The sequence below is a fragment of the Chaetodon trifascialis genome, chromosome 2 (assembly GCF_039877785.1).
Source record: "Chaetodon trifascialis isolate fChaTrf1 chromosome 2, fChaTrf1.hap1, whole genome shotgun sequence".
NCBI classification, from domain to species: Eukaryota; Metazoa; Chordata; class Actinopteri; order Chaetodontiformes; family Chaetodontidae; genus Chaetodon; species Chaetodon trifascialis.
This window is the reverse complement of record NC_092057.1, coordinates 21,918,272-21,938,153: the sequence shown is the minus strand read 5'-3', so window position 1 is coordinate 21,938,153 and position 19,882 is coordinate 21,918,272. Positions and strand designations below refer to the sequence as shown.

The window sequence follows — 19,882 nt, the reverse complement described above, 5'->3', positions numbered from 1 at the left end:
TAACAGATTAGAGGCAAAGATATTTCAGATAGCTCTTTTAGCACTTCTGCTGCGGAACATGTCGTTTTCTGCTGCCTAGACTCTGAGTTTTTTTTAAAGGGAATTAGCACATTTGGCTGAAAGTGTCACTTTTGGTTGCTTAATATTTTTTAAGAGTCACTCACAGATCAGTGCTAACTCCTGTGTGACGAGCAGGGAGGCTGGGAGGAGGAGGAGGAGGAGGAGGAGGAGGAGGGGTTGTGGGGGGACTGTCGGCAGATGCCTTTGCAGCAGAGAGGAGGATGTGTTAGCTTGTGTGTGGTGTTGCGGGACAAAATGCGGACAGGACTGTGCGTGAACACCGACTGCGGGATGGTGTGGATGTAGCTGTTGCAAGCGGAGCCCTGTGAGAGAAAACGCCGAGCATCTCAGCCGCAGTGGCAAGAAGACATTCTCAACTAGTTTTGAAGAAGATGGATGGGGCGACCTGAATGGTGCACTTCTGCAGGACTGGCTCACTTCTGAGGAGAATGTAGCTGCCAGGTCGCCACCAGCCGGTTCCTGGTTGAAACAGCTGGGATGTTCTGTCCAGACCGATCACCCACAAGCTCGGCGACGATGGAAAGTGGAGTTTTTCTGCCCTGTCTGGATCAGTTCATGCTGAGCCCACTTGTCACTTGGGTAAGTCATGCGGGAGGCAGTGATTTCCTGTCAGACACTGTGATATCAAGCCTCTCATCCTGCGTTGTCTTTCTTCTTTAGGTGAAGACATTTGTGCCACATGATGCGGGCGCGCACTTGGACTTTTCTGAATTGCTGGATGGAGTCTTTCTGAATGACATAATGGCACAAATGTAAGTCACCTCATGCCAGCTTTGTTCTTGCAGCTTATATGTCATTTGTCACATTTCTAATGGAGGTGGCCCAGATGGATATTCAGATTAGCAGCCTGTGTTTTGAAGCTGTTATCTGTTGCAGCTTGATGTTGCATCAATCATTAAGTTGTGATTAACTGTGAGGTTTAAAGGGAAGAGGCTTGGATGAAATGTCAGTGGTTGCACATTATTCAAATACTAGACATCATCCCAATGAAAGTCTTCTTTTTTTAAGATTTAGGTGTCTCTTCTCCTCACGCCATCTGTAGCAGCCTCTGATACAGTACCAAGCTTCTGCCTGCATTCTTATCCAGACACCAACAGTACCGGCTTTGTCACTCTGCAGCAATAAAGGGGATCTTTGTAGTCTGCAGCAGTTTTTAAATGCAACTCCCTCGTTACTTACAGGTTAGGGTTTCTCTGAAGAAATGGTAGAATTAGCATGAATGTTACAGATACTGAGACCAACACCGATGGGCATCACCTAGAAGAACAAATGGGCATCACCTAGAAGAACAAATGGACCATATCTGCCCAGTCATGAGGTCCATCAGACACTGTCAAGATGCTACTTAAGAGATTATGATTGGGGTGCCTTATGTTCTGAGAGAATTACCCTCACCCTTCACAAACAGCGACTTATGGTCCTGTGGCAGTTTGCGATGTGTTGAAGACTTCTGTGAGCTAACACTTACTGTAGCTGCCCTGTCAGGATGAAATGACTCTTCACGGTAGAGTAAGGACTGAAATTGAAGAGTTGCAAACAAAGGGTAAAAAACTGATGACCCAATGCACTTGTGGATAATGCTGTCTAGCCACCCCAAGTCTACAGTATCCATTCATCCCACTTATCCCCCAGGGTCACAATAACCAGCTCTAAATGCAAAACAATTCTGTGCCCAGGGGAGGGGAGGGGAGGGGAGGGCAACAGGCGGGATAATCTCCTGGATTGGGAGACCCTATGGGATTAGGGCCTTGTTGCTGGTGTTTAGCAGCACTGGGACACAGATGGGAGGGAGGAGGAGGCCCAGAAAGAGGAAAAACAGCACAGAGATGAAGACAGGCAGGCTAAAAGATGTGATGCACTGTGCAGCATCTCTGTCTCCCTTTCATCCATGATGTCTGTCTCTCTGCCTTTCTTCCCAGGCGTAGAATGCATTTATTCCCTTTTCTGAGCAACAAGGTGAAGTCTGACCTATAAAACAGCATGAAATTGAAAAACATTTCAAGTATAATGTATTACAGTTCAAGCCCAGACTACAGTGGGCCTGAGCCAACATACCAAGCATCCAGCGAAAGGGTCTCCTTTGGGTGGAAAGTCTCATGCCACCCTGTTTGGCTCGAAAACAACCCAGTTTGTTGGCTGAAAGGAATGACGTCACACAGGCTAAAGTTAGGAATGAATAGAGACCTCATACAAGTTTTCAGGGTGATCCTTGAGCCAAGACTTGTGCCAGCTCGCAGCTTCCTCTCACTCCATTCCACTGACAACCGTTTGTTTGTATGTGAATAGCAGAAATGTCAAGTGAAATGCGTTTACTGTATGTTGTGTTCCATCATCAGAAATCCCCCTGCTACACCTCAGAGTGCAAACAAAGCGAGCAGCGATGCAGGTCAGAGGATCCAGAACCTGAACTTCCTCATCCAGCAAATCAAGACGTTTTATCTGGTGAGTTTTGCTTCTCAGCTGTATAATATGTCATACAACACATCCAAGCTTCAGGCTGCAAAGCTTTCCATCTGCATCGGATTATGATATCTCAACATTTGATTTGGATTTTTTCAGCCCTACCTCAATTTGCATCATCCATCACGCACGCACTGGCTGACACATGCGCAGAGCAGATAGTTGGTAGCACTTGTGTCCCAGCAGATCAACTAGTTCCTCTTAAGATGCATGCCCTAAATATCCGCCATGTACACATCTGTGTAATCAGCACAGGAGTGAGGCTGGAGCACTGCAGAGGGCCGGAGTAAAGCTGCAGTCTGAGCCACAGGCAGATGGAGCTTTAAAGTGACACATGAAGTCATGAGATTCATGGGCAGACTCCGCTGAAGTTGAATCTTGGACTTTCCATCTGTGTCAAAGTGATTAAGTGCAGTTGGAGCTAAGCTTTCTTTTGTTAAAATCTGTTAAGATCACAAGAACAGTGCTTTCAATTAGGACAGGACCATCAAGTTCTTCTTCAGACTGACACTGCAAAGGAATGACGGCCTTATATCGTTTTTGTTACCGCAGATTAACAGTATATCTGATATCAACAATGGCTTGTCTAATCACTGTTTCGGCTGCAGTGACTCCTGCTAAACTTAGTAACATTTACTTCGTCTCTCAGTACAAGTAACTAACATTAGGGAAAAACATCATAATTTATGTATGCCTGCCACCTTATTTAAGACACTGCAGCTTTTTATTTGTGCCTTTGCTCATGTAAAGATAACTCTTCATCAAGCACACTTCAGTAAAAGTGGATGTAGGTCTGTCATGGAAACGTCACACCCATTCTGGTCAGATGTGGGTTATTTTTATGCTGTCGGGTCAGTTGAAGCACTCGGCTGCTCCACTGGATGAAAAATAAGACTGAAGAGTGCCGTGCTAGCAGCTCTGTTAGCCTCTGTTTTGTTGCAATGGTGCTTTGAGATACACGCTAATGTCAAAATGCTGAGATTTTTACAATAACAATGCTAACGTGGTCATGTTTTAGCTGCTCTAATGTTTACCATGGTCGCTGTCTTGGTCAAGCCACATTAAGCTAGCAAAGGAGAGGATGATGGGAGATTCATGGTCAGTCAGTTGAGCTTTCCTGAACGGGTCACGGTGGCGGTCGCTGAAAAACACGACTGTTGGTGCAGACTTTTACATCAAAGACTAAATGACTCCAGTCAACTGCAGCTTTCCTTGCATATGGGGATTAGTAATAGCTTCCTGAACTGTACAGGGTCACTTATCATCATTAGGAGCTATTAAAAACCACTGTTACACTGCACAGCGCACATACTGTACACACATGCATGAACACAAGCCACTTACAGCCTGATGCAAGGCTGTACCAAACAGTTTTGGTGGATTTCACCCTGCACCAGGGAAACTGGCTCTGTCATCCACCCATTCAGAGCACTCCTCCATTTGTTGGCTGGGTTTCTTTACATGTGTTAAAGCAGCTGCTATGTGCTGTACATACATACGCCCCTGTCCATTCAGGCACTTTGGCTAGACCTCAAGAAGTGTTGTATTCTGTCCTTGTTTCAGTTTGGCCTTAAATGTGTTGATCTTCCGTTTTCTCAACCCATCTCCCTCATCTCTCTCTCTGTTTCTCTCTCTTTCTTTTTTTGCAGGATAATCTGAGACAACTAATCATGATCCCTTTGCCAAACGTGTTTCTGCTTGGCAGGAATCCTTACTGTGGTATGCTCTTTTAAAGGACTCTCAGACTATTCCTCGTCTCTCCTCTCTATTGGAGCTGCTAAGTCAGTGTTCGGTTGGAAGCCTGATTAGTCTGTGTGCTGATACTCAATAAGCACTGCATTGATTTCCCATCATTCACCTTGGATTAGGACATGTGTAAAACTTTGGTGGCTCATTGCTTGATAGGTCAAATTAAAAGAGAAAATGAAGAGTTTAATTAAGAGTGATTTATGATTTATTTGAAAAATTAAGAAGACAACCTCGCCAATGAAACTAAATTGAAATATTAGTATTGACATAATTATTAATTGCATTGCAACAATACAAAGCAAGTGAATAAATAATGATCAATGAAAAGGGTAATTTTTCCTCAAAACAGGCTTCCCAGCAGTGATAGTATTTCCTCACAGACAAACTGCTTTAGCTCTTTCTGATACAGTTGTAATTCAATTGCACTCTATCAGTCTGATAACCACATTGGCTTGTGATGGTAAGGCTTTGGCACGGGGTGACCCAAATTCACCAGCTTACACTCGTTTCGACTTCAATCCATGCCAGCAGCCCTCACTGCCTCAAACTCACAGTTTTGTTTCATACAATTAACTTTTTTCCTTTCCCCACAGAACAAAGTGTCGAGGAAATAAAGAAGCTTTTGCTGCTGCTGTTAGGATGTGCAGTCCAGGTAAAGGCTGACGGTTTGTGTGCAGAAACCTGACACAGACTGCGTGGGCTGTGAAGATCTAAACGTCTTTCTATTTTTATATCCAGTGTGAGAAGAAGGAGGAGTACATTGAGAGGATCCAGACGCTTGACTTTGACACGAAAGCTGCCATAGCTGCACATATTCAGGAGGTACCTGACTTTATGTGACACTACTTCAAAATGCCGCAGCAGAAAAAATGTGTGTAGTTGTGCTTGTATCACATTATACATCATAGTTTTTCCTACTATGCTGAGTGTCCCTTCCCATGTTTACCAGTTGACCCACAGTCAGGTGAACGTGCTGGATCTGCAGTGGTTGGAGTCCAGTGAGGTGCACCCAGATGAGCTGGAGGCCGCGGCGAGGAACATGGCCACACACCTCCGGCATCTGCTGGACCAGAGGGACGCCCATCTAGAGGTATATTTGATTGTCGTACATCTTTTATTCTGCTTGTTTAAGAGATGCGTATTACCTGCTTGGTTTCTGTGAGTTTGCCAACTTATGTATGAATCCACACATGTTTTGTATATGAAGTTGTATATTGGTAGAAACTTCTCTGTAGTAAGTGAAGCTGTTTCAATTGACAAGTTTCTACAATTCTACTCAGAATGAGCGTATTGAGTCGTATGCTAAAGGTAATCTGTAACCTGTCTTTTTTGCAGACTATATCAGATCTAATGCAGGAGAAGGAAGGTGTGATTAGCTTGCTCAATAGCCCCTCCAGCCCACAGTCTGCCAGCTACTCTCCCAGCTTGCAGCAGCAGCAAGCGGGGAGTCAGCAACACCTGGCGGTGGAGTTGGCCGACTCTAAGGCCAAGATCAGACGACTGAGACAAGAACTGTGAGTACCAAGTGAACAGAGAAAAATAAAGTACAATGCAGTTAAATGAGAGAGTGTCTGGGGAGAAGTAGTATAAAAAGCCTCTGCATTTAGTTCATGCAATTAGGTGAACAGAAAAAAATGATTCCTTTGAAATTTCACCCTCATAAAAGCATCTTTGAGCAGACGTGCCAGTGCCTATCAAACTGTTGCTCTGAGCTCTATTGGTGTGGGAATACACACAAGTGATAGAAGTTGTCCATTCCCACAGCAAGTGATTGTTGGGTTTAATATTGTCTCTTGCTATAGTATGAGTTTCTCTGTCAGGATGGCTGCTGGTAAAGAGTTAGTCTTTCCTCTGGGGAACTGCCAATACAGAGTGAATGAGAGGCAGAGAGAGAGAGAGAGAGAGAGAGAGAGAGAGAGAGAGAGAGAGATACTACAGGATAAGAGAAGCCCTGGGGAGTTTGGCCCACATTACTGCCTGCTTGGCAGGTTCCATGGCTGTGCACTACCACTGACCCACATTGCCTCTGAATTTCAGCACTGCATGCACACACACACACACACACATTCACACACACACTAACCCTGATCCGATCAAGACCTCAGTTCCATCTTTGCTCTCCATCCCATCTTCTCGGCTGTATTGTCCTGTCTTGTTGGGATGCTCAGATTCACATACTGCTGCCTCTGAGCAAACACAATATCCCTTAAACTTATCTGTATGGCTTGACTTTGAGCTTCTGAACAGCCCTGGCCTTTCACTTCTTTCATATGCATAGATCTGAACCAGCAATGGCTCAATAACATGGGAAAGAAGCTAAAATGGGGTTTTATTGAGCTTTATATTCTCATTAATAGAGTCTACTTATCATTTGGAATTTGCCACTCAGCATTTGAAAATAGAAAAACTATTAAAAACAAATTGACTGAAAGGGGATGTATGTGTATATATGTGCTCCGTCATGTGTTTGGTCATTTGGTGTGTTTAAATATACATAAAAGTATTGGAGAAAAGCAGTAACTGCTAATAACTAACCAACACACATGCTTGTGTCTGTGCACTGCACATCTGACCACCAGAGAGGAGAAGAGTGAGCAGATGCTGGACTGCAGACATGAGCTGGAGAACATGGAGGCTGAGCTGAAGAGGATCCAGCAGGAGGTTTGAAGAATAGAAGGATAGATGGCAGCTCCTTCTGATGGTGACACACAGTAACCTCCTGACCGCTCTGCAGATTACACAGATTACTACACACCATCGTTTGCTGCAGAGAAGCACTTAATGACAGCAAATGTCAACCTACAAACTCGGACTCAGAGACACAATTAAAGCTAATGTGGATCTGTCTGAATCAGAGTGTGTGGCCTAGGCAAGTTAGCATGGTTTCCAGTGACCACACTGGAAATTAAAGCGGGGTGAACTGATTTTTTTAAGTCACTTTGGGGCAGCGGAACAGGTTAATATGCCAACAGCTGCTTATCTATAGGCATATTTAGACATTACCATTCATTCATAGTCATGTTTGTGTCCGCCTGATGAATGTCCAGTGAAAACTTCTGAGGGAAATATCTGGCTCTTTAGCTGCTAAACGCTCCACCAGCTAATCTCTAACTAACCCTAACCCTGTCTGTGTGCCGTTTGGTGTCTGGCCGATACCGTAAAGTGGGTTCATCATAACTGCCTTCTAAAAACAGCAGCCTGCTGCACCTCAAAATGAGGTTGATGAGAGCTGTGAGAGAGAACCAAAGCAATAAAGTAGCTGTCTGTAACACCAAAGCAATGAGCTAAATGACAGAAAAAGCTAACAGAAGGGAAAGCTAAAGGGGAATTGCAGCGTTGGGTGATTATTCTCTGTGGGTTCGTCACAAGGAGCCACACCTTTCAGAGTGCAGGTTGTCATTTGGTGTAGTTTTAATGGAAAAGATTCTTCTGAGGAAATTTCCCACAGTAAAGACTAGTTGAAAAAGAATGGTTGCGTGAGCTGACTGCTATAAATCATGCTTCTGTGTGAACCTTCATCAGAACTCCCAGCTGCTCGTAGACGCCCGTGCAGCCCGCACCTACCGTGACGAGCTGGACGCGCAGAGAGAGAGAGCCATGAAGGCAGACAAGCTGGAGAGTGAAGTGGGACGCTACAGGGAGCAGCTGCACAAGATGGAGTTCTACAAAGCCAAAGTGGAGGTTGATGCAGTCTCATAAGTGCTTTAGCAGTAAATTTTGAGACATACATTTTTTGATATATGGTTGGAACTTGAATGCACTGATCTACTTTATTCAGTCCCGATCTGATTTCAATACCTGAATTCCGTCATTGATACTGATGCCAAAGCTCTTTTTTCTCCATTGTCATTATTATTACTATTATTATTACTGCTGTTGTTGTTGCTGGTAGTAAGGTTACATGAGGCTATGCATTAGATTTAAATGCACTCCAAAGCAATTTGTTTGAACTATAGGTTAAAAAGGCTACACATATAAATATTTGTACTTAAAAAAGCTTGAGCACATCAATTACACAGTAATGCATTATCAACTGCTAATAAATCAATTTCTATACAAGTTCAAAAATCACAAGAGGTTACTGCACGGCACAGCAGGTAATGCGCATGCCTCACAGCAAGAAAGTCGGCGGTTCGATTCCCGGGTCGGGCCTTTCTGTGTGAAGTTTGCTTGTTCTTCCCGTGCATGCGTGGGTTCTCTCCGGGCACTCCGGCTTCCTCCCACAGACCAAAAACATGCTCATTAGGTTGATTGGTGACTCTAAATCGTCCTTAGGTGTGAGTGTGAGCGTGAATGTTGTCTGTCTCTATATGTTGCCCTGCAATTGACTGGCGCCGGGTCCAGGGTGTACCCCGCCTCTCGCCCGTTGACAGCTGGGATAGGCTCCAGCCCCCCCGCAACCCCCGAAAGGGATGGTCGGTATAGAAAATGGATGGATGGAATTTCAAAGGGTGCAATGGCAAACTCCTTCATAGGGTTTTCAATGAATATTTGAAATAAAAGTGCAAGAACTATGTAGAGAAATAAATATCTACACTATCAAAAGACCCTATGAAATAAGTTAACAGGAAGTAGATTGGAATCTGGGTCAGTCTGATATCCGATAAGTGAATAGCATCAGTATCAGCACCCCATACAAATATTGGATCGGATCAGTCCCAACTCTAAAACTTCTAGCAATCACTGAGTACTCTGCTCCAGCAAAAGTTTAAATGATTTACTGCGTGATAAGATGAGGTGAGCTTTCATCAGAGATGGACAAGAAAATTGAAAGATGGAGATAAAGAGCAACTTTTCATGTGTTGAAGTTAAAATATATATAAATCTGAGAGGTGTTTTGTGTTTCAGGAGCTAAAGGAGGATAACAGGGTGCTACAGGAGACCAAAGAGGTGTTGGAGGATCAGTTGGCAGGCTGGAGGGCACGCTCAGATAAAATCCACCAGCTGGAGAAGCACAGTCTGCTGCTGAAGGCCCGGGTCCACGACATGGAGCAGGTCAGACATCTGCACACAAGGATGTGTTGTCTTTGTTATCTTTGTGTTACCTTGTATCACATTCAAAAACAGCTAGAAAGCAAAGTCCTCTTTAAGATTAAAAGGTCGTCTAGTCCTTTCAGCAGCTGGACAGGACTCGGACAGGACAGCTGATACTTTGTGTCGTCACTTCAGGAGAGGGAGGCAGACCGGAGGCGTGTCGAGGAGCTGCAGGAGGAGAACCTGGCTCTGTGTTTGGCTCAGAGGAGGAGCATGGAGGAGTCCCAGCACCTGGGCTGGGAGTTAGAGCAGCTCTCTAAGACCACTGACAACTCTAAGGGTAAGAGCTGTTGATACCGTATGGTGAAGTAATGGGAGAGTTAGTGGATGGGATTGATTGCATGTGTGCTTTAATTTACTAGTACTTGCTATGTGCATGCAGTTTGAATGTATGCTGAAACATGAGCTTATCAGCTCCTTCACTGGGTGTGCATGGATCAGGAGAGGTTTCACCAAACACTGTAAATTAGGATTTACAGATTTATCTCAGTAATGTGTCTTTGTTAAAGCAAATGAATTACTAGGATTTTGTACAGTATATATGATGTATAATAACTGCATATGTGAACTTAAACACTGGTATGTCCCTAATATTGAAGCTGCAACTGATCCCGCTGCTAGTGAACTGAAGTGTGTCTCACTCTGCATACGAAAAGCTTCACGCCTCCTTGAAGTGTTCACAGCTAGTCTTTCATTCTGTCTGTCTCACGTCCCCACCTCCCTCAGTTAATTGCCATCATGTGTTTGTGTAAAGGTCAGCTGACTCTTAGCGAGGAGGTGAGTGAGAAGACCTGCAGTCGGATGCTGAAGCTGGAGAAGGAGAACCAAAGTCTCTTAAGGACCATAGAGGAACTCAGAGCTGCCTCTATGAACAACAGCACACAGCCCAAACATAGCCTCCACCTTGAGTGTGACCATGTCTGCCAGGTGAGGCGTAGCACCAACAACTGCATCTCATCAACAGATGAGCCCACCAGTCTGCAAACCTCCCGCTCAAATATGGAAAACAGCGCTAATGTGTTCCCGCTCAGAACAGCAATACAGCCGATACTGAACGGAGATTCAAACTGCCATCAGCTGCTAAACACAGAAGAGCTGGAAGGAGACCAAAGTGAGATCCTCCTCACAGATATTCCAGACCTTCATATTCAGGAGAAAGGACAGCTAGAGGACACAGACAGTGGAGATCATTTCAAAGAACTGATGTCGGACCTGGAAGTCTTAGAAAACAGTCACAACAGGCTCCATTGTTTTGTGGGATCGCGTGATCACTCCCCTGGCTCCAAGAGCAGGAGTCCCTGCCATGACAGCATCTTCACAGGTCTGCCAACACGTTCCTCCTACGCCAGCAAGCACACACAGCGGCTGGAGGCCAAGTGCAGGGCCCTGGACACGGTTAATCAGCATCTACAGACTTCCCTCGACAACACTGGTAGGTTCTGTAGATCAAAAAAACATTAAAGATTGCAATCATGCTGTCATGCATGTACTAATTAGTTTATTTCTTCTTCTGCCCTCCATCTATTTAGACCGCAAAGTTCAGCGGCTAGAGGCAGAGGTTCAGGAACTGGAGGCGGAGAACCAGAGTCTGCAGGCCTCTTTAGAAGAACTTCAGATCTCTGCACGCCGCCTGGAGCAACTAGAAAAAGAGAAGCAAAGCCTGGAGCAAGAAACCACAGTCCTGGAGAGGGAAAAGAGGCAGCTAGAGAAAGAGAATAGAAGGCTCCGCCAGCAGGTAGGTAGGCTTTTATATAAGGGATACTGTTTGGAAAGATTACACTGCCCTTTAATAACATGGCTTCTGTTCTACCTCTGTCTCAGGCTGAAATTCAGGAAGCCAACTTAGACAGCAGCAATGTCTGTATGGCTGGCCTGGAAAGGGAGGTGCGCTTTCTTGTCAAGGAGGTGGAGGCATTAAGGGAGACCGCTGAGAGGGTCAAAGGCCTGGAGGGAGACAACAGAGAACTGACCAAGCAAACAGCTATCGACCAGAGGACCCTGGCCACCCTCAGAGAGGTGCTGACGAATTTACACTGACTGAAGACATAATCTGCCCTGACCTGCCCTGACGTTTCACTGATAATGCTACAGCTGCAGTGTGCACATTTTTTACAGAGGCACACAGAGGATTTTACCTTTGATAGATTTTATGATTTGGTCAGATGCAAGATATCACAAAGATCCACAACTCATCCAACTCTAAGTACAAACATTTATTTTGAAAAAAAAAAAATGATGAAAGCAAGTAAAAATACTGTAAAATGAATGTATGAAAACAGACTCTGTCGTGTAATCCAGGTATACTGTACATCTTTAGGAACTGGTGAGCGAGAAGCTGAAGACCCAGCAGAGAGACAATGAACTGGAGAGGCTGGCCCATGAGTTGGAAATGAAGGCCCTGAACCAGGAAGGTACACAGCTGGCTGAAGAGGAGGCCCCAGACAACAGGTGCTTACATACGACTTGGAGTTACCATCCTGTAACTTTTGAAGGGAATATGGTAAGAAGTGTGGAGTGTTATAATGTCACAGAGCTTCTCTCCTCTATGCAGCAGGTTCAAGATGCTGGAGTCAGAGTTTGAGTCATCTCTGAAAAAATCTCTCCAGATTAAAGAGGACAAGATGGCAGCTTTAGAAGTTCGTCTTCAGGAATCGTCCAACCTGAACCAGCAGCTGCGCCAAGAGCTCAAGACTGTAAGTCATGTCTGAAAATTCACCTTTGCAGGCCTGTTAGTGTCACATCTGAGAAAAATGCATTGTACTTTGTTACAGATTGAAGTGTTTGACCTCTTTTACCTCACAGGTGAAGCTGAGCTATGAGGCCTTGCAACAGAGGCAGGAGGAAGAGTTGACAGCATCAAGCTCCACCCCTCCCAGAGAGACTGGCAGAGCAATGAGCGAATGGCTGCGTGAAAGCCAGGAGGCCACCAAGGAACTGCTGAAGCTCAAAGACCGTCTCATTGAAGTGGAAAGGAATGTCAGTGGTTGGCCTTCATTAAAGTAGATGACCAATTTATAACTTAATACTTTTGGTACTTAAACACACTAGCCCTTGCTTTTGGTATTGATTTATGTTAATGACAGACTTAACAATGTATCAAGGGCATGAGGATGTCATGTTCTCCTTCTCTCTGCAGTTTGGCAAAGTATTATCAGCATCTTACGTCTCTCTTCTATTCTGTTCTCCCCTTCTCTCCCTCGCCTCTCCAGAATGCGACACTGGAGGCAGAGCGCCTGTCTATGCAGGCTCTGCTGAAGCAGCTGGAGAGTCAGTCTGACAGCCAGCAGGCTCAGATCCTCGCCCTGCAGAGGCAGGCTGCCTCACTGCAGGAGAACAACACAGCCCTGCAGACACACAACGCTAACCTACAGGTGCCACCACAACACACACACGATTATTGCTGATAGAGTCCTGGAAGAATCTTATATAAGCCTCTGCATCAGTATGCATGCTGACAGCATGTACACTGAAAGCATTTATGCCACATTAACTCCTAATCAATTGGCTCCCATTCTTCTGCAGGTGGAGAAATCCACTCTGAACTCACAGAGTGCCTCCCTTATGGCCCAGAATGCTCAGCTGCAGCAGCAGCAGTCAGGGACAGAGAGCGAGCGGGACAGCGCCATACGGGAACGTGAAGAGCTGCGTGGTGTTCATGAGCAGCTATTACGAGATCACGAGCGACTGGCCGCTCTGCACGAGCGGCAGGCCATGGAGTATGAGGTCCTGATGGGCAAGCATGGCTGTTTGAAAAACGCCCATCGCACACTGGAGCTGGAGCATCGCACGCTGCAGGACAGGTGGATTAAAGGAGAGGCAGTCACAATCAAGGCACTGTGGATGAATTGTCACATGGTACGAGATGCTTGTCTGTGTGTTTGATGGTATCTTAAGGTACAACAGCCTGTTGCAGCAGCGGACCAAGCTCGAGGACCTGGAGAAAGCCCTGAAGGAGGAGCAGATGAGGATGGCTCTGGAGAAAGAACAGCACAGGACCACTGCTGCTGAATGTTGCAGGCTTCGTGACGAGAAGGACTGGTAAGGAGGCCGAAGCATGAACCGGCTGGAGTACATACACTCTAATGCACGGCTGGACAAATGTGTGGCTAAACATCACTGTACATCATCTTTTAAGGCTGAACCAGACATACCGTCAGCTTCTGAACGACAACGAGTTGCTGACAGCGGATCACAAGCAGCTCAAGAGCCAGCTGAATGAGGCCAAGCTGGAGCACACCTGGCTGGAGGCTGACTTCTCCAAGCTCAAGAAGGAGTTTCAGCAGCTGGACATCACTTCCACAAAGCTTACCAACCAGTGTGAGGTACTGACATGCAGCAGGTTATCGCTGGTATTGCGATTCTTTGTTTTAAAAGAGCAACATGTAAGAATTTTAGTTTAAAACATTAAAAAAATAAAAACTAGCTCAGTCAGCTAATAGGATCACTAGCTGCATGGCTAACTGAGCTAACAAGCTAATGCCACTGTTAGCAGCAGTTGCTGTGATGATATGCAGCCCGTTATTTGTTTGGAGTACGAATTCGACACGTGGCCAATTTTTACATATTGCACCTTTAATGATTGCATGAGTGTGTGTTTTGTATGCATGCTTACACATGTGCACGTACGCCTGCTTTTCTATGGGATGTTTAGTTGCTGAGCCAGTTGAAGGGCAACCTGGAGGAGGAGAATCGCCACCTGCTCAGCCAGATCGAGACCCTGATGCTACAGAACCGAACTTTGTTAGAACAGACTATGGAGAGCAAGGATCTGTTTCACGTTGAAGAGCGACAGTATATGTAAGTAATTAGGGCTGACACCAGGACGAGATAATATAGCACGAAACAGGATGTAATGTGTTGATTTACAGCATGTTTCATTTATCAGTGAGCTAATGCAATAAACAAACAAACATTAAACAATTTTCTCTCTCTGCCTGTCGCTGTTCAGAGACAAGCTTAATGATTTGAGGAGGCAGAAGGAGAAGCTGGAGGAAAAGATAATGGACCAGTACAAGTTCTATGAGCCATCGCCTCCTCGCAGGTAAGTTATCTATAATACTGATACCTATGATTTCCTTACCATTACTATGGTGAAATGACTGTGACAGGTCAAATTTCTGTTTTCGGTTTCAACACATTCTACATTGGTATTTGGTTAATTGACGCTCTTCAGTGTTGAATTTTGTCATTTCAGTTCACATACATTATTTGATCAACAGGACATGTTGAGTGAACCAAAACAGTAGTCGCGTGCTGTGAAATCTAAACATTGACCTTCAAGACATTCATACCCGTAGGAAAGCTGAGATGCAGAGTTGGATAGTAATTCTGTATGGATTTGTCACTACGTATGACCCCTTTCACAGACACATTTGTTATGTGTGGTAGCCCATTGTCAATGTAAGAATACTGCAGCTTTAGGTATCCTTTATTTAATCCGGAAATTAGACATTCATCGCTAGTCCAGCTCAAATCTCCATGTTTGGTGATTGACGGACTGGTACCCAGTACAGGCCTCCCAGTACATGTTATCTGTGTCCCATTCTGTTACTGTCTCCTCTTGTATATCTGCCCACAGACGTGGAAACTGGATCACTCTGAAACTGAAGAAGCTGATTAAATCCAGTAGTCGTGAGCATGGACCCGACCGCCCACCCACACCCACACACTCAGGCATTGCTGAGCCACACCACTTCTGTCACGACAACAGCTCCTTCATCAGCTTAGATGGCTCTGGAGGCTCAGCCTCCACTCCAGCAGGTGATGCCATCTCACCCCAACGTCACAGCAGTGAGTATGACCTTCTTGAATTCACCAGATCATCTCCCATTGACTTCGTGGAATCAAGACACCAAAGTCCCCCCCCTCACTGCTGCTTCAGTCATAGACCAGGAAGTAAGGTCACCATCAGAGGCAGGGCACAAACATCTTTCACTGTGTTCATGTAAGGTCCAGCCCACAGCCAGAGGACAGAGAGATGATTCACACACATGAAGCTGCATTTGGAGGACAGACATCCTGTGAAAATTTGACCAAACTTCTGCCTCCACCTCCACATTTTTGAGTAAATGGATTTCAAAGTAAAACTGTTCAAGCACTGTTGTCATGTGAACTTCTTTAAGCTTATCCGTCATACACAGCGGTATACATGCACAGTGTTTTATTAACTCCATTTTATGTTAACAAAAGATTGAAGTGCTGAAGAGAATTTCAGTATTCTGCAAACTTATGTGTTTACTAACACTTACATTTGAAGAATGGGCTCTTAGTTAGTGAATGTGTCCAGTGAAGAAGTTTCAGTTCAGACAGTCTGCATAATGAATAAATAAATGTTGCAAGTATTTCAGGTGAGAAATAGCAAAAGAGCGAGTATGAGAGTTTGTGTGTGTGTGTGTGTGTGTGTGTGTGTGTGTGTGTGTGTGTGTGTGTGTGTGTGTGTGAGAGAGAGAGAGAGAGAGGTCCAAAGGGTCATTCTTCCTGATGCATGATGTGAGTGAACTTTCCTCAATATGTCTTCCCTGGGTGCTTTTCATTCCATAAATTGGTCTCCTCGTCTCCTCCACTCGCTTCCTCTCCTCGCGTCTTAGCTCTGCCCAGCGAGGACATGAAAGAGGGATACGAGGAAGGGACGTGAGGACAGAGGAGACGAAACTCCGAAATGAAAAATCCTCGCTCCACAGCGTCAGTCCGAAGCGACGTCAATTACCGATGACGTTTGCACAGCTGTAAAAGCTGTAAAATGTGATATTATGGTCAGATCTGCAGTCAGACTGTTCTACTCCTGATTGCTATTGATGAGGTTTCAATTATATGCCATTAGAGGCATAACAGAGGACGACTGTGTGGTAGATTAAACCAACAGCCTTGTAGCCTCACTTTAAAAAACTGTAAATATATACCAAGAATTTTCATTAATTTCTTGGTGACAGATACAATTGTTAAAAGGACACAGTTGAAACAAGAATCAAGATTACACTTGTGAAGATCTGCTCCCGCCATGATTCAAACGTGTGCCACATACGACACGCCCCTTAAATAATAAAAGACTTCCGCGTAGGCTACACCGGTGTATCCTCACTCTGATCTCCTTCAGAAGCCTCCTCTCTCCTCGCTCCTCGTCTCCTTCGGGTGCATTTAAGCAATTGGAAGATCCTTCATCATGGCGGAGGGGAAACGACTTCCGGGTCGATGAAGGAGAGAGGAGACGAGGAGGCACAATTAAACGTAATGAAAAGCACCCTCTGTGTCTTCTTGTTCGTTAATGTATTTCTTCACTCCTGCCTTCCCTCCTTCTTTCCCTTGTCTTTTCCGTCCCTTCCTACCCCTGTCCTCCCTGACATCCCTCTCTCCACTTGCATCCATCCCTTTGTCTACCTCCCATGTGGCTGCACTTGCTGTTAAATAGCCCCTCTGAAAATGTTTCCCCGTATGAGGAACAGGCTGAAGGACAGAGACAAAGTCAAGTCCCTCTTCCGTCGTTCCATGTGTAAGAAAGACTGTGGTCCGACGCCTTCCCTCATCTTGACTGTAGACTTTTATTTCACTGCTAACTTGATAATACTAAGTGAATCTATGCTTTTCTTCACCATCTGCTATGTGATATAACAGCTTTGTCATTGTCAGCAAGGATGCTTCGCAGCAGGTGTAAAATCAGTAGCCATGTCAGTGCTCTGTCCATCACAACCTCATTTCACTGCACTAACTTAAAATTTCAGCTTTAGGCATCTGCACCAGTCATTTTCTAGCAGGGTGGCTATATTTGAAGACAATCTGGGGTATGTTGTTAATAGAGGTCATAGAAATGCTGCATTGCAGGAGGACACCGGTGCTGCATGAGCTCTGTCCTTCCAGGAGACAGCCACACTGTAGGGAAACATTTTAAATCCTATGGAGGATGCAGACCACCCCTGTCTCTGTGTTCTCCACACCATAGCACAAAAAGACCTCCTAATCTCCCTGATCAATTCACCTGTCTGTCCCCCTACCCCATCCACTTCCCACTTCTTCCACTCCTCCATCCAACAATGCAGCCCTGAGCAGCTTGGCGTACCCCTCGGCCACATTGGAGGAGGAGCGGTGGGCAAGCAGCTCAGAGCAGCTGGAGGGGTCACAGGCTGATGTGGAGGAGGACAGGAAGAGCGCATTGACCTCATCCCTTACTACATCCATCTTGTCCATCCTCCACCTCAATCATCCCACTTCTGTACCATCTGGCCACGTCACCACCACCACCACAACCACTGACACCACCGACACTGCTCCAGATGTGTCTGAGCATTGGGTGACAGGTATAGGCAGTCACAAGCCACTGTTCTGTTTGATGTCATCTTCAGTAGGTAGACGCCAGAATAAAGTGTGGAGGAGAGGGGAGGAAAGACAGCACTCTTTGTCTGCTTTCTCTCATTTTTCAGTAAAGTGTCTCTCATGTAGCCATTCAGTGATTTCTCATGCTCCACAGACAAGGATTCGAATGACAGCGCTGTGCCATCTGGATTTGAGGACAACGACGAGCTGCAGAATCACGGTAAAGCCCTGTGGATACTCGTTTAGAGGATTCAGCAAGCGTACAGATGTATTACCAGCTCAGGAATTAGAGTAAATCCATCAAATTGCAATCATGACCTTGTTTCATATTAATCTCTACGCTGACCACAAAGACCACCAACTGTTATAGAAGGACTGTGCTGCCCCCTGTTGGTCATTAAGTATACTCATTGTTGTAGCTCTTAAAAAAAGCATCATAATCTCTTTCTAGGGCTGAATGGCGTACAAAGTCGAGCCCAAAGTGAGAGCAGCGGTGAGTTCAGCCTGAGTCTGGAAAACGAGCCATGGTCAAATGGCAGCAGCCCTGTCCAGCAGCCCCCGTCACGCCGCTCCTCCTCTTCCAACCAGCCACCCAGTGATACCTCCACCCCCCAACACACACTGAAGCAGCAGCACAAGGACAAGACCTCTACCATTCCCATCACTGGCATTCAGAATTCAGACATCCAGTTTATACCAAAACAGAAAGATCCTGGCCTCTCTCAGGACTTCTGGCTCACAAGGGGAACAAAGAGCATCCGAAGGGGGTCGAGAGGAAAAGTGACACGACGCTCATCAGATTCAGGAGGCACAGTCAAAGCAAACCCAGGGCTCAATGGGGTGAATTCAACACTGAGCTCTAGCAAAGCTGAGACTACCCGAGCTTCAGTTTGTTCACCTGTCACAGTGCTGTATGTTCAGGGTAAGTCGTCTTCAATGTCTGGCTGCCTCAACTGCTTCTCCACCCCTCTGGGCAAAGAGGGGCGACTGAAAGGGCCCAGGTCACCCAAAAGTCTCCCCCGAGCCAGCAGCGTCATTTCCACAGCAGAGGGATCGTCCAGACGCGCCAGTGTGAACAGCGACTGCAGGGTGACGGCCAAGACTGACCCACCGTCTGTCCAGATTTTAGAAGAGAGCAATAATCAGGAGGAAACAGCCGGTCAGCAGCAACCAGAACCAGACACCAATACCAGTGAGCCTGAGCCCATTCCTCCAGTCAAACCTCCCAGAGACCCAGCAGTAGTTGTTCCTGCAGACCAACCCAAGTCCCCTGTGCAGGAGTCACTTTTTGGCTCCTCATTCACTTTCAACTCTGTCTTCTCAAACACAATCTTCAGCGATTCTGTAGTCACAACCACGACTAGTCTGGATGCCCTGGGCAACAACCAGGCCATCCACTATCCAGATCCATCCCCGGTGCGAAACTGTCCACTTGAGACCCAGGAGTCTCCTCCTAACACACCACACACACAGCTCAGCGTGGAAAATGAGCAGAGTCAAAATGCAGAACATGCAGCAGGGCTGGAAGAGAAGGACCGGCCGCTCACTATTGCATGAAAGCAGCTGTCACATCAGTGAATGTAAATGTTTTGGCTCTCTAAAGCAGGGGCCACTTTCCATCACATCAACCGAAGCACACAATTTAACTCACTATAATGTAATTGCATTTTATTCCACTGACTACCTGAGTATACAGTTATCTTAAAAAGTGTAAAGGAAATGTTTTTTCACGCTGCTGTAGTAACATCACTAGCTTTTGCAGCACATTAATAAACCTGGGTGTAGATCTAGAGATTCACAGTATTATCTTTCCATTGTGGTTCTCTTTTTGGACAAAATCTGTTTAATATGACTGAATGATGTATGGATAGATATCCTCTTTTGCCCATTAAAAATTAGATAGGTGTTGTGACTCCAGGCTGTTTACCGTTTACTACACTGACAATCCTGTTATGTTTGTGTTTGCCAAAACGTTTTGTTCGTTTCCTCTGTTTCTATTTATGCTCTGTTCCTGTGCAGAACTTTTAAATTATTTTAAGTTGATTGATTCGTCTTTTGAATTTTATCCGGAGGGAAATGTGACGTTCGTTTGTGTGAAACTGTGTAAAGCTTGTAAAATCAGGACGTGTACCTGTCCACTCATCCCTTCAATTAAAGAAACCCTGTATGTAAAATATTTATTTGCATTGTCATTCTTTTATAACGGTGCGCGAGAACTTGTACCCGCCCAGTAATCTTATTGGGTGTTGGGTCA

General features: G+C 45.5%; 1 protein-coding gene across 4 annotated transcripts; it reads left to right on the top strand.

Annotated features, from left to right (window-relative positions):
- The first annotated feature begins 239 nt into the window (after positions 1 to 239).
- Positions 240 to 19,799, top strand: ccdc88aa (coiled-coil domain containing 88Aa). Of its 4 annotated transcripts, none has more exons than XM_070978690.1 (28): positions 240 to 660; positions 742 to 833; positions 2,418 to 2,523; positions 4,191 to 4,260; positions 4,884 to 4,942; positions 5,029 to 5,112; positions 5,240 to 5,380; positions 5,626 to 5,804; positions 6,870 to 6,951; positions 7,813 to 7,971; positions 9,139 to 9,285; positions 9,460 to 9,604; positions 10,079 to 10,756; positions 10,854 to 11,059; positions 11,146 to 11,340; positions 11,642 to 11,772; positions 11,876 to 12,017; positions 12,127 to 12,300; positions 12,534 to 12,695; positions 12,847 to 13,124; positions 13,219 to 13,362; positions 13,460 to 13,646; positions 13,976 to 14,121; positions 14,273 to 14,365; positions 14,903 to 15,114; positions 16,730 to 16,810; positions 17,783 to 17,848; positions 18,080 to 19,793. In XM_070978690.1, the coding sequence occupies exons 1-28, from the start codon at positions 559 to 561 to the stop codon at positions 19,183 to 19,185; spliced, it is 5,367 nt and encodes a 1,788-aa protein (XP_070834791.1). In that variant the 5' UTR covers positions 240 to 558; the 3' UTR covers positions 19,186 to 19,793. The 4 variants fall into 4 exon arrangements, with proteins under 4 accessions (XP_070834791.1, XP_070834799.1, XP_070834809.1 ...); XM_070978708.1 differs by having other exon boundaries at positions 452 to 660; positions 17,355 to 17,848; positions 18,080 to 19,798; XM_070978717.1 differs by having other exon boundaries at positions 452 to 660; positions 11,879 to 12,017.
- The last annotated feature ends 83 nt before the right edge of the window (positions 19,800 to 19,882 follow it).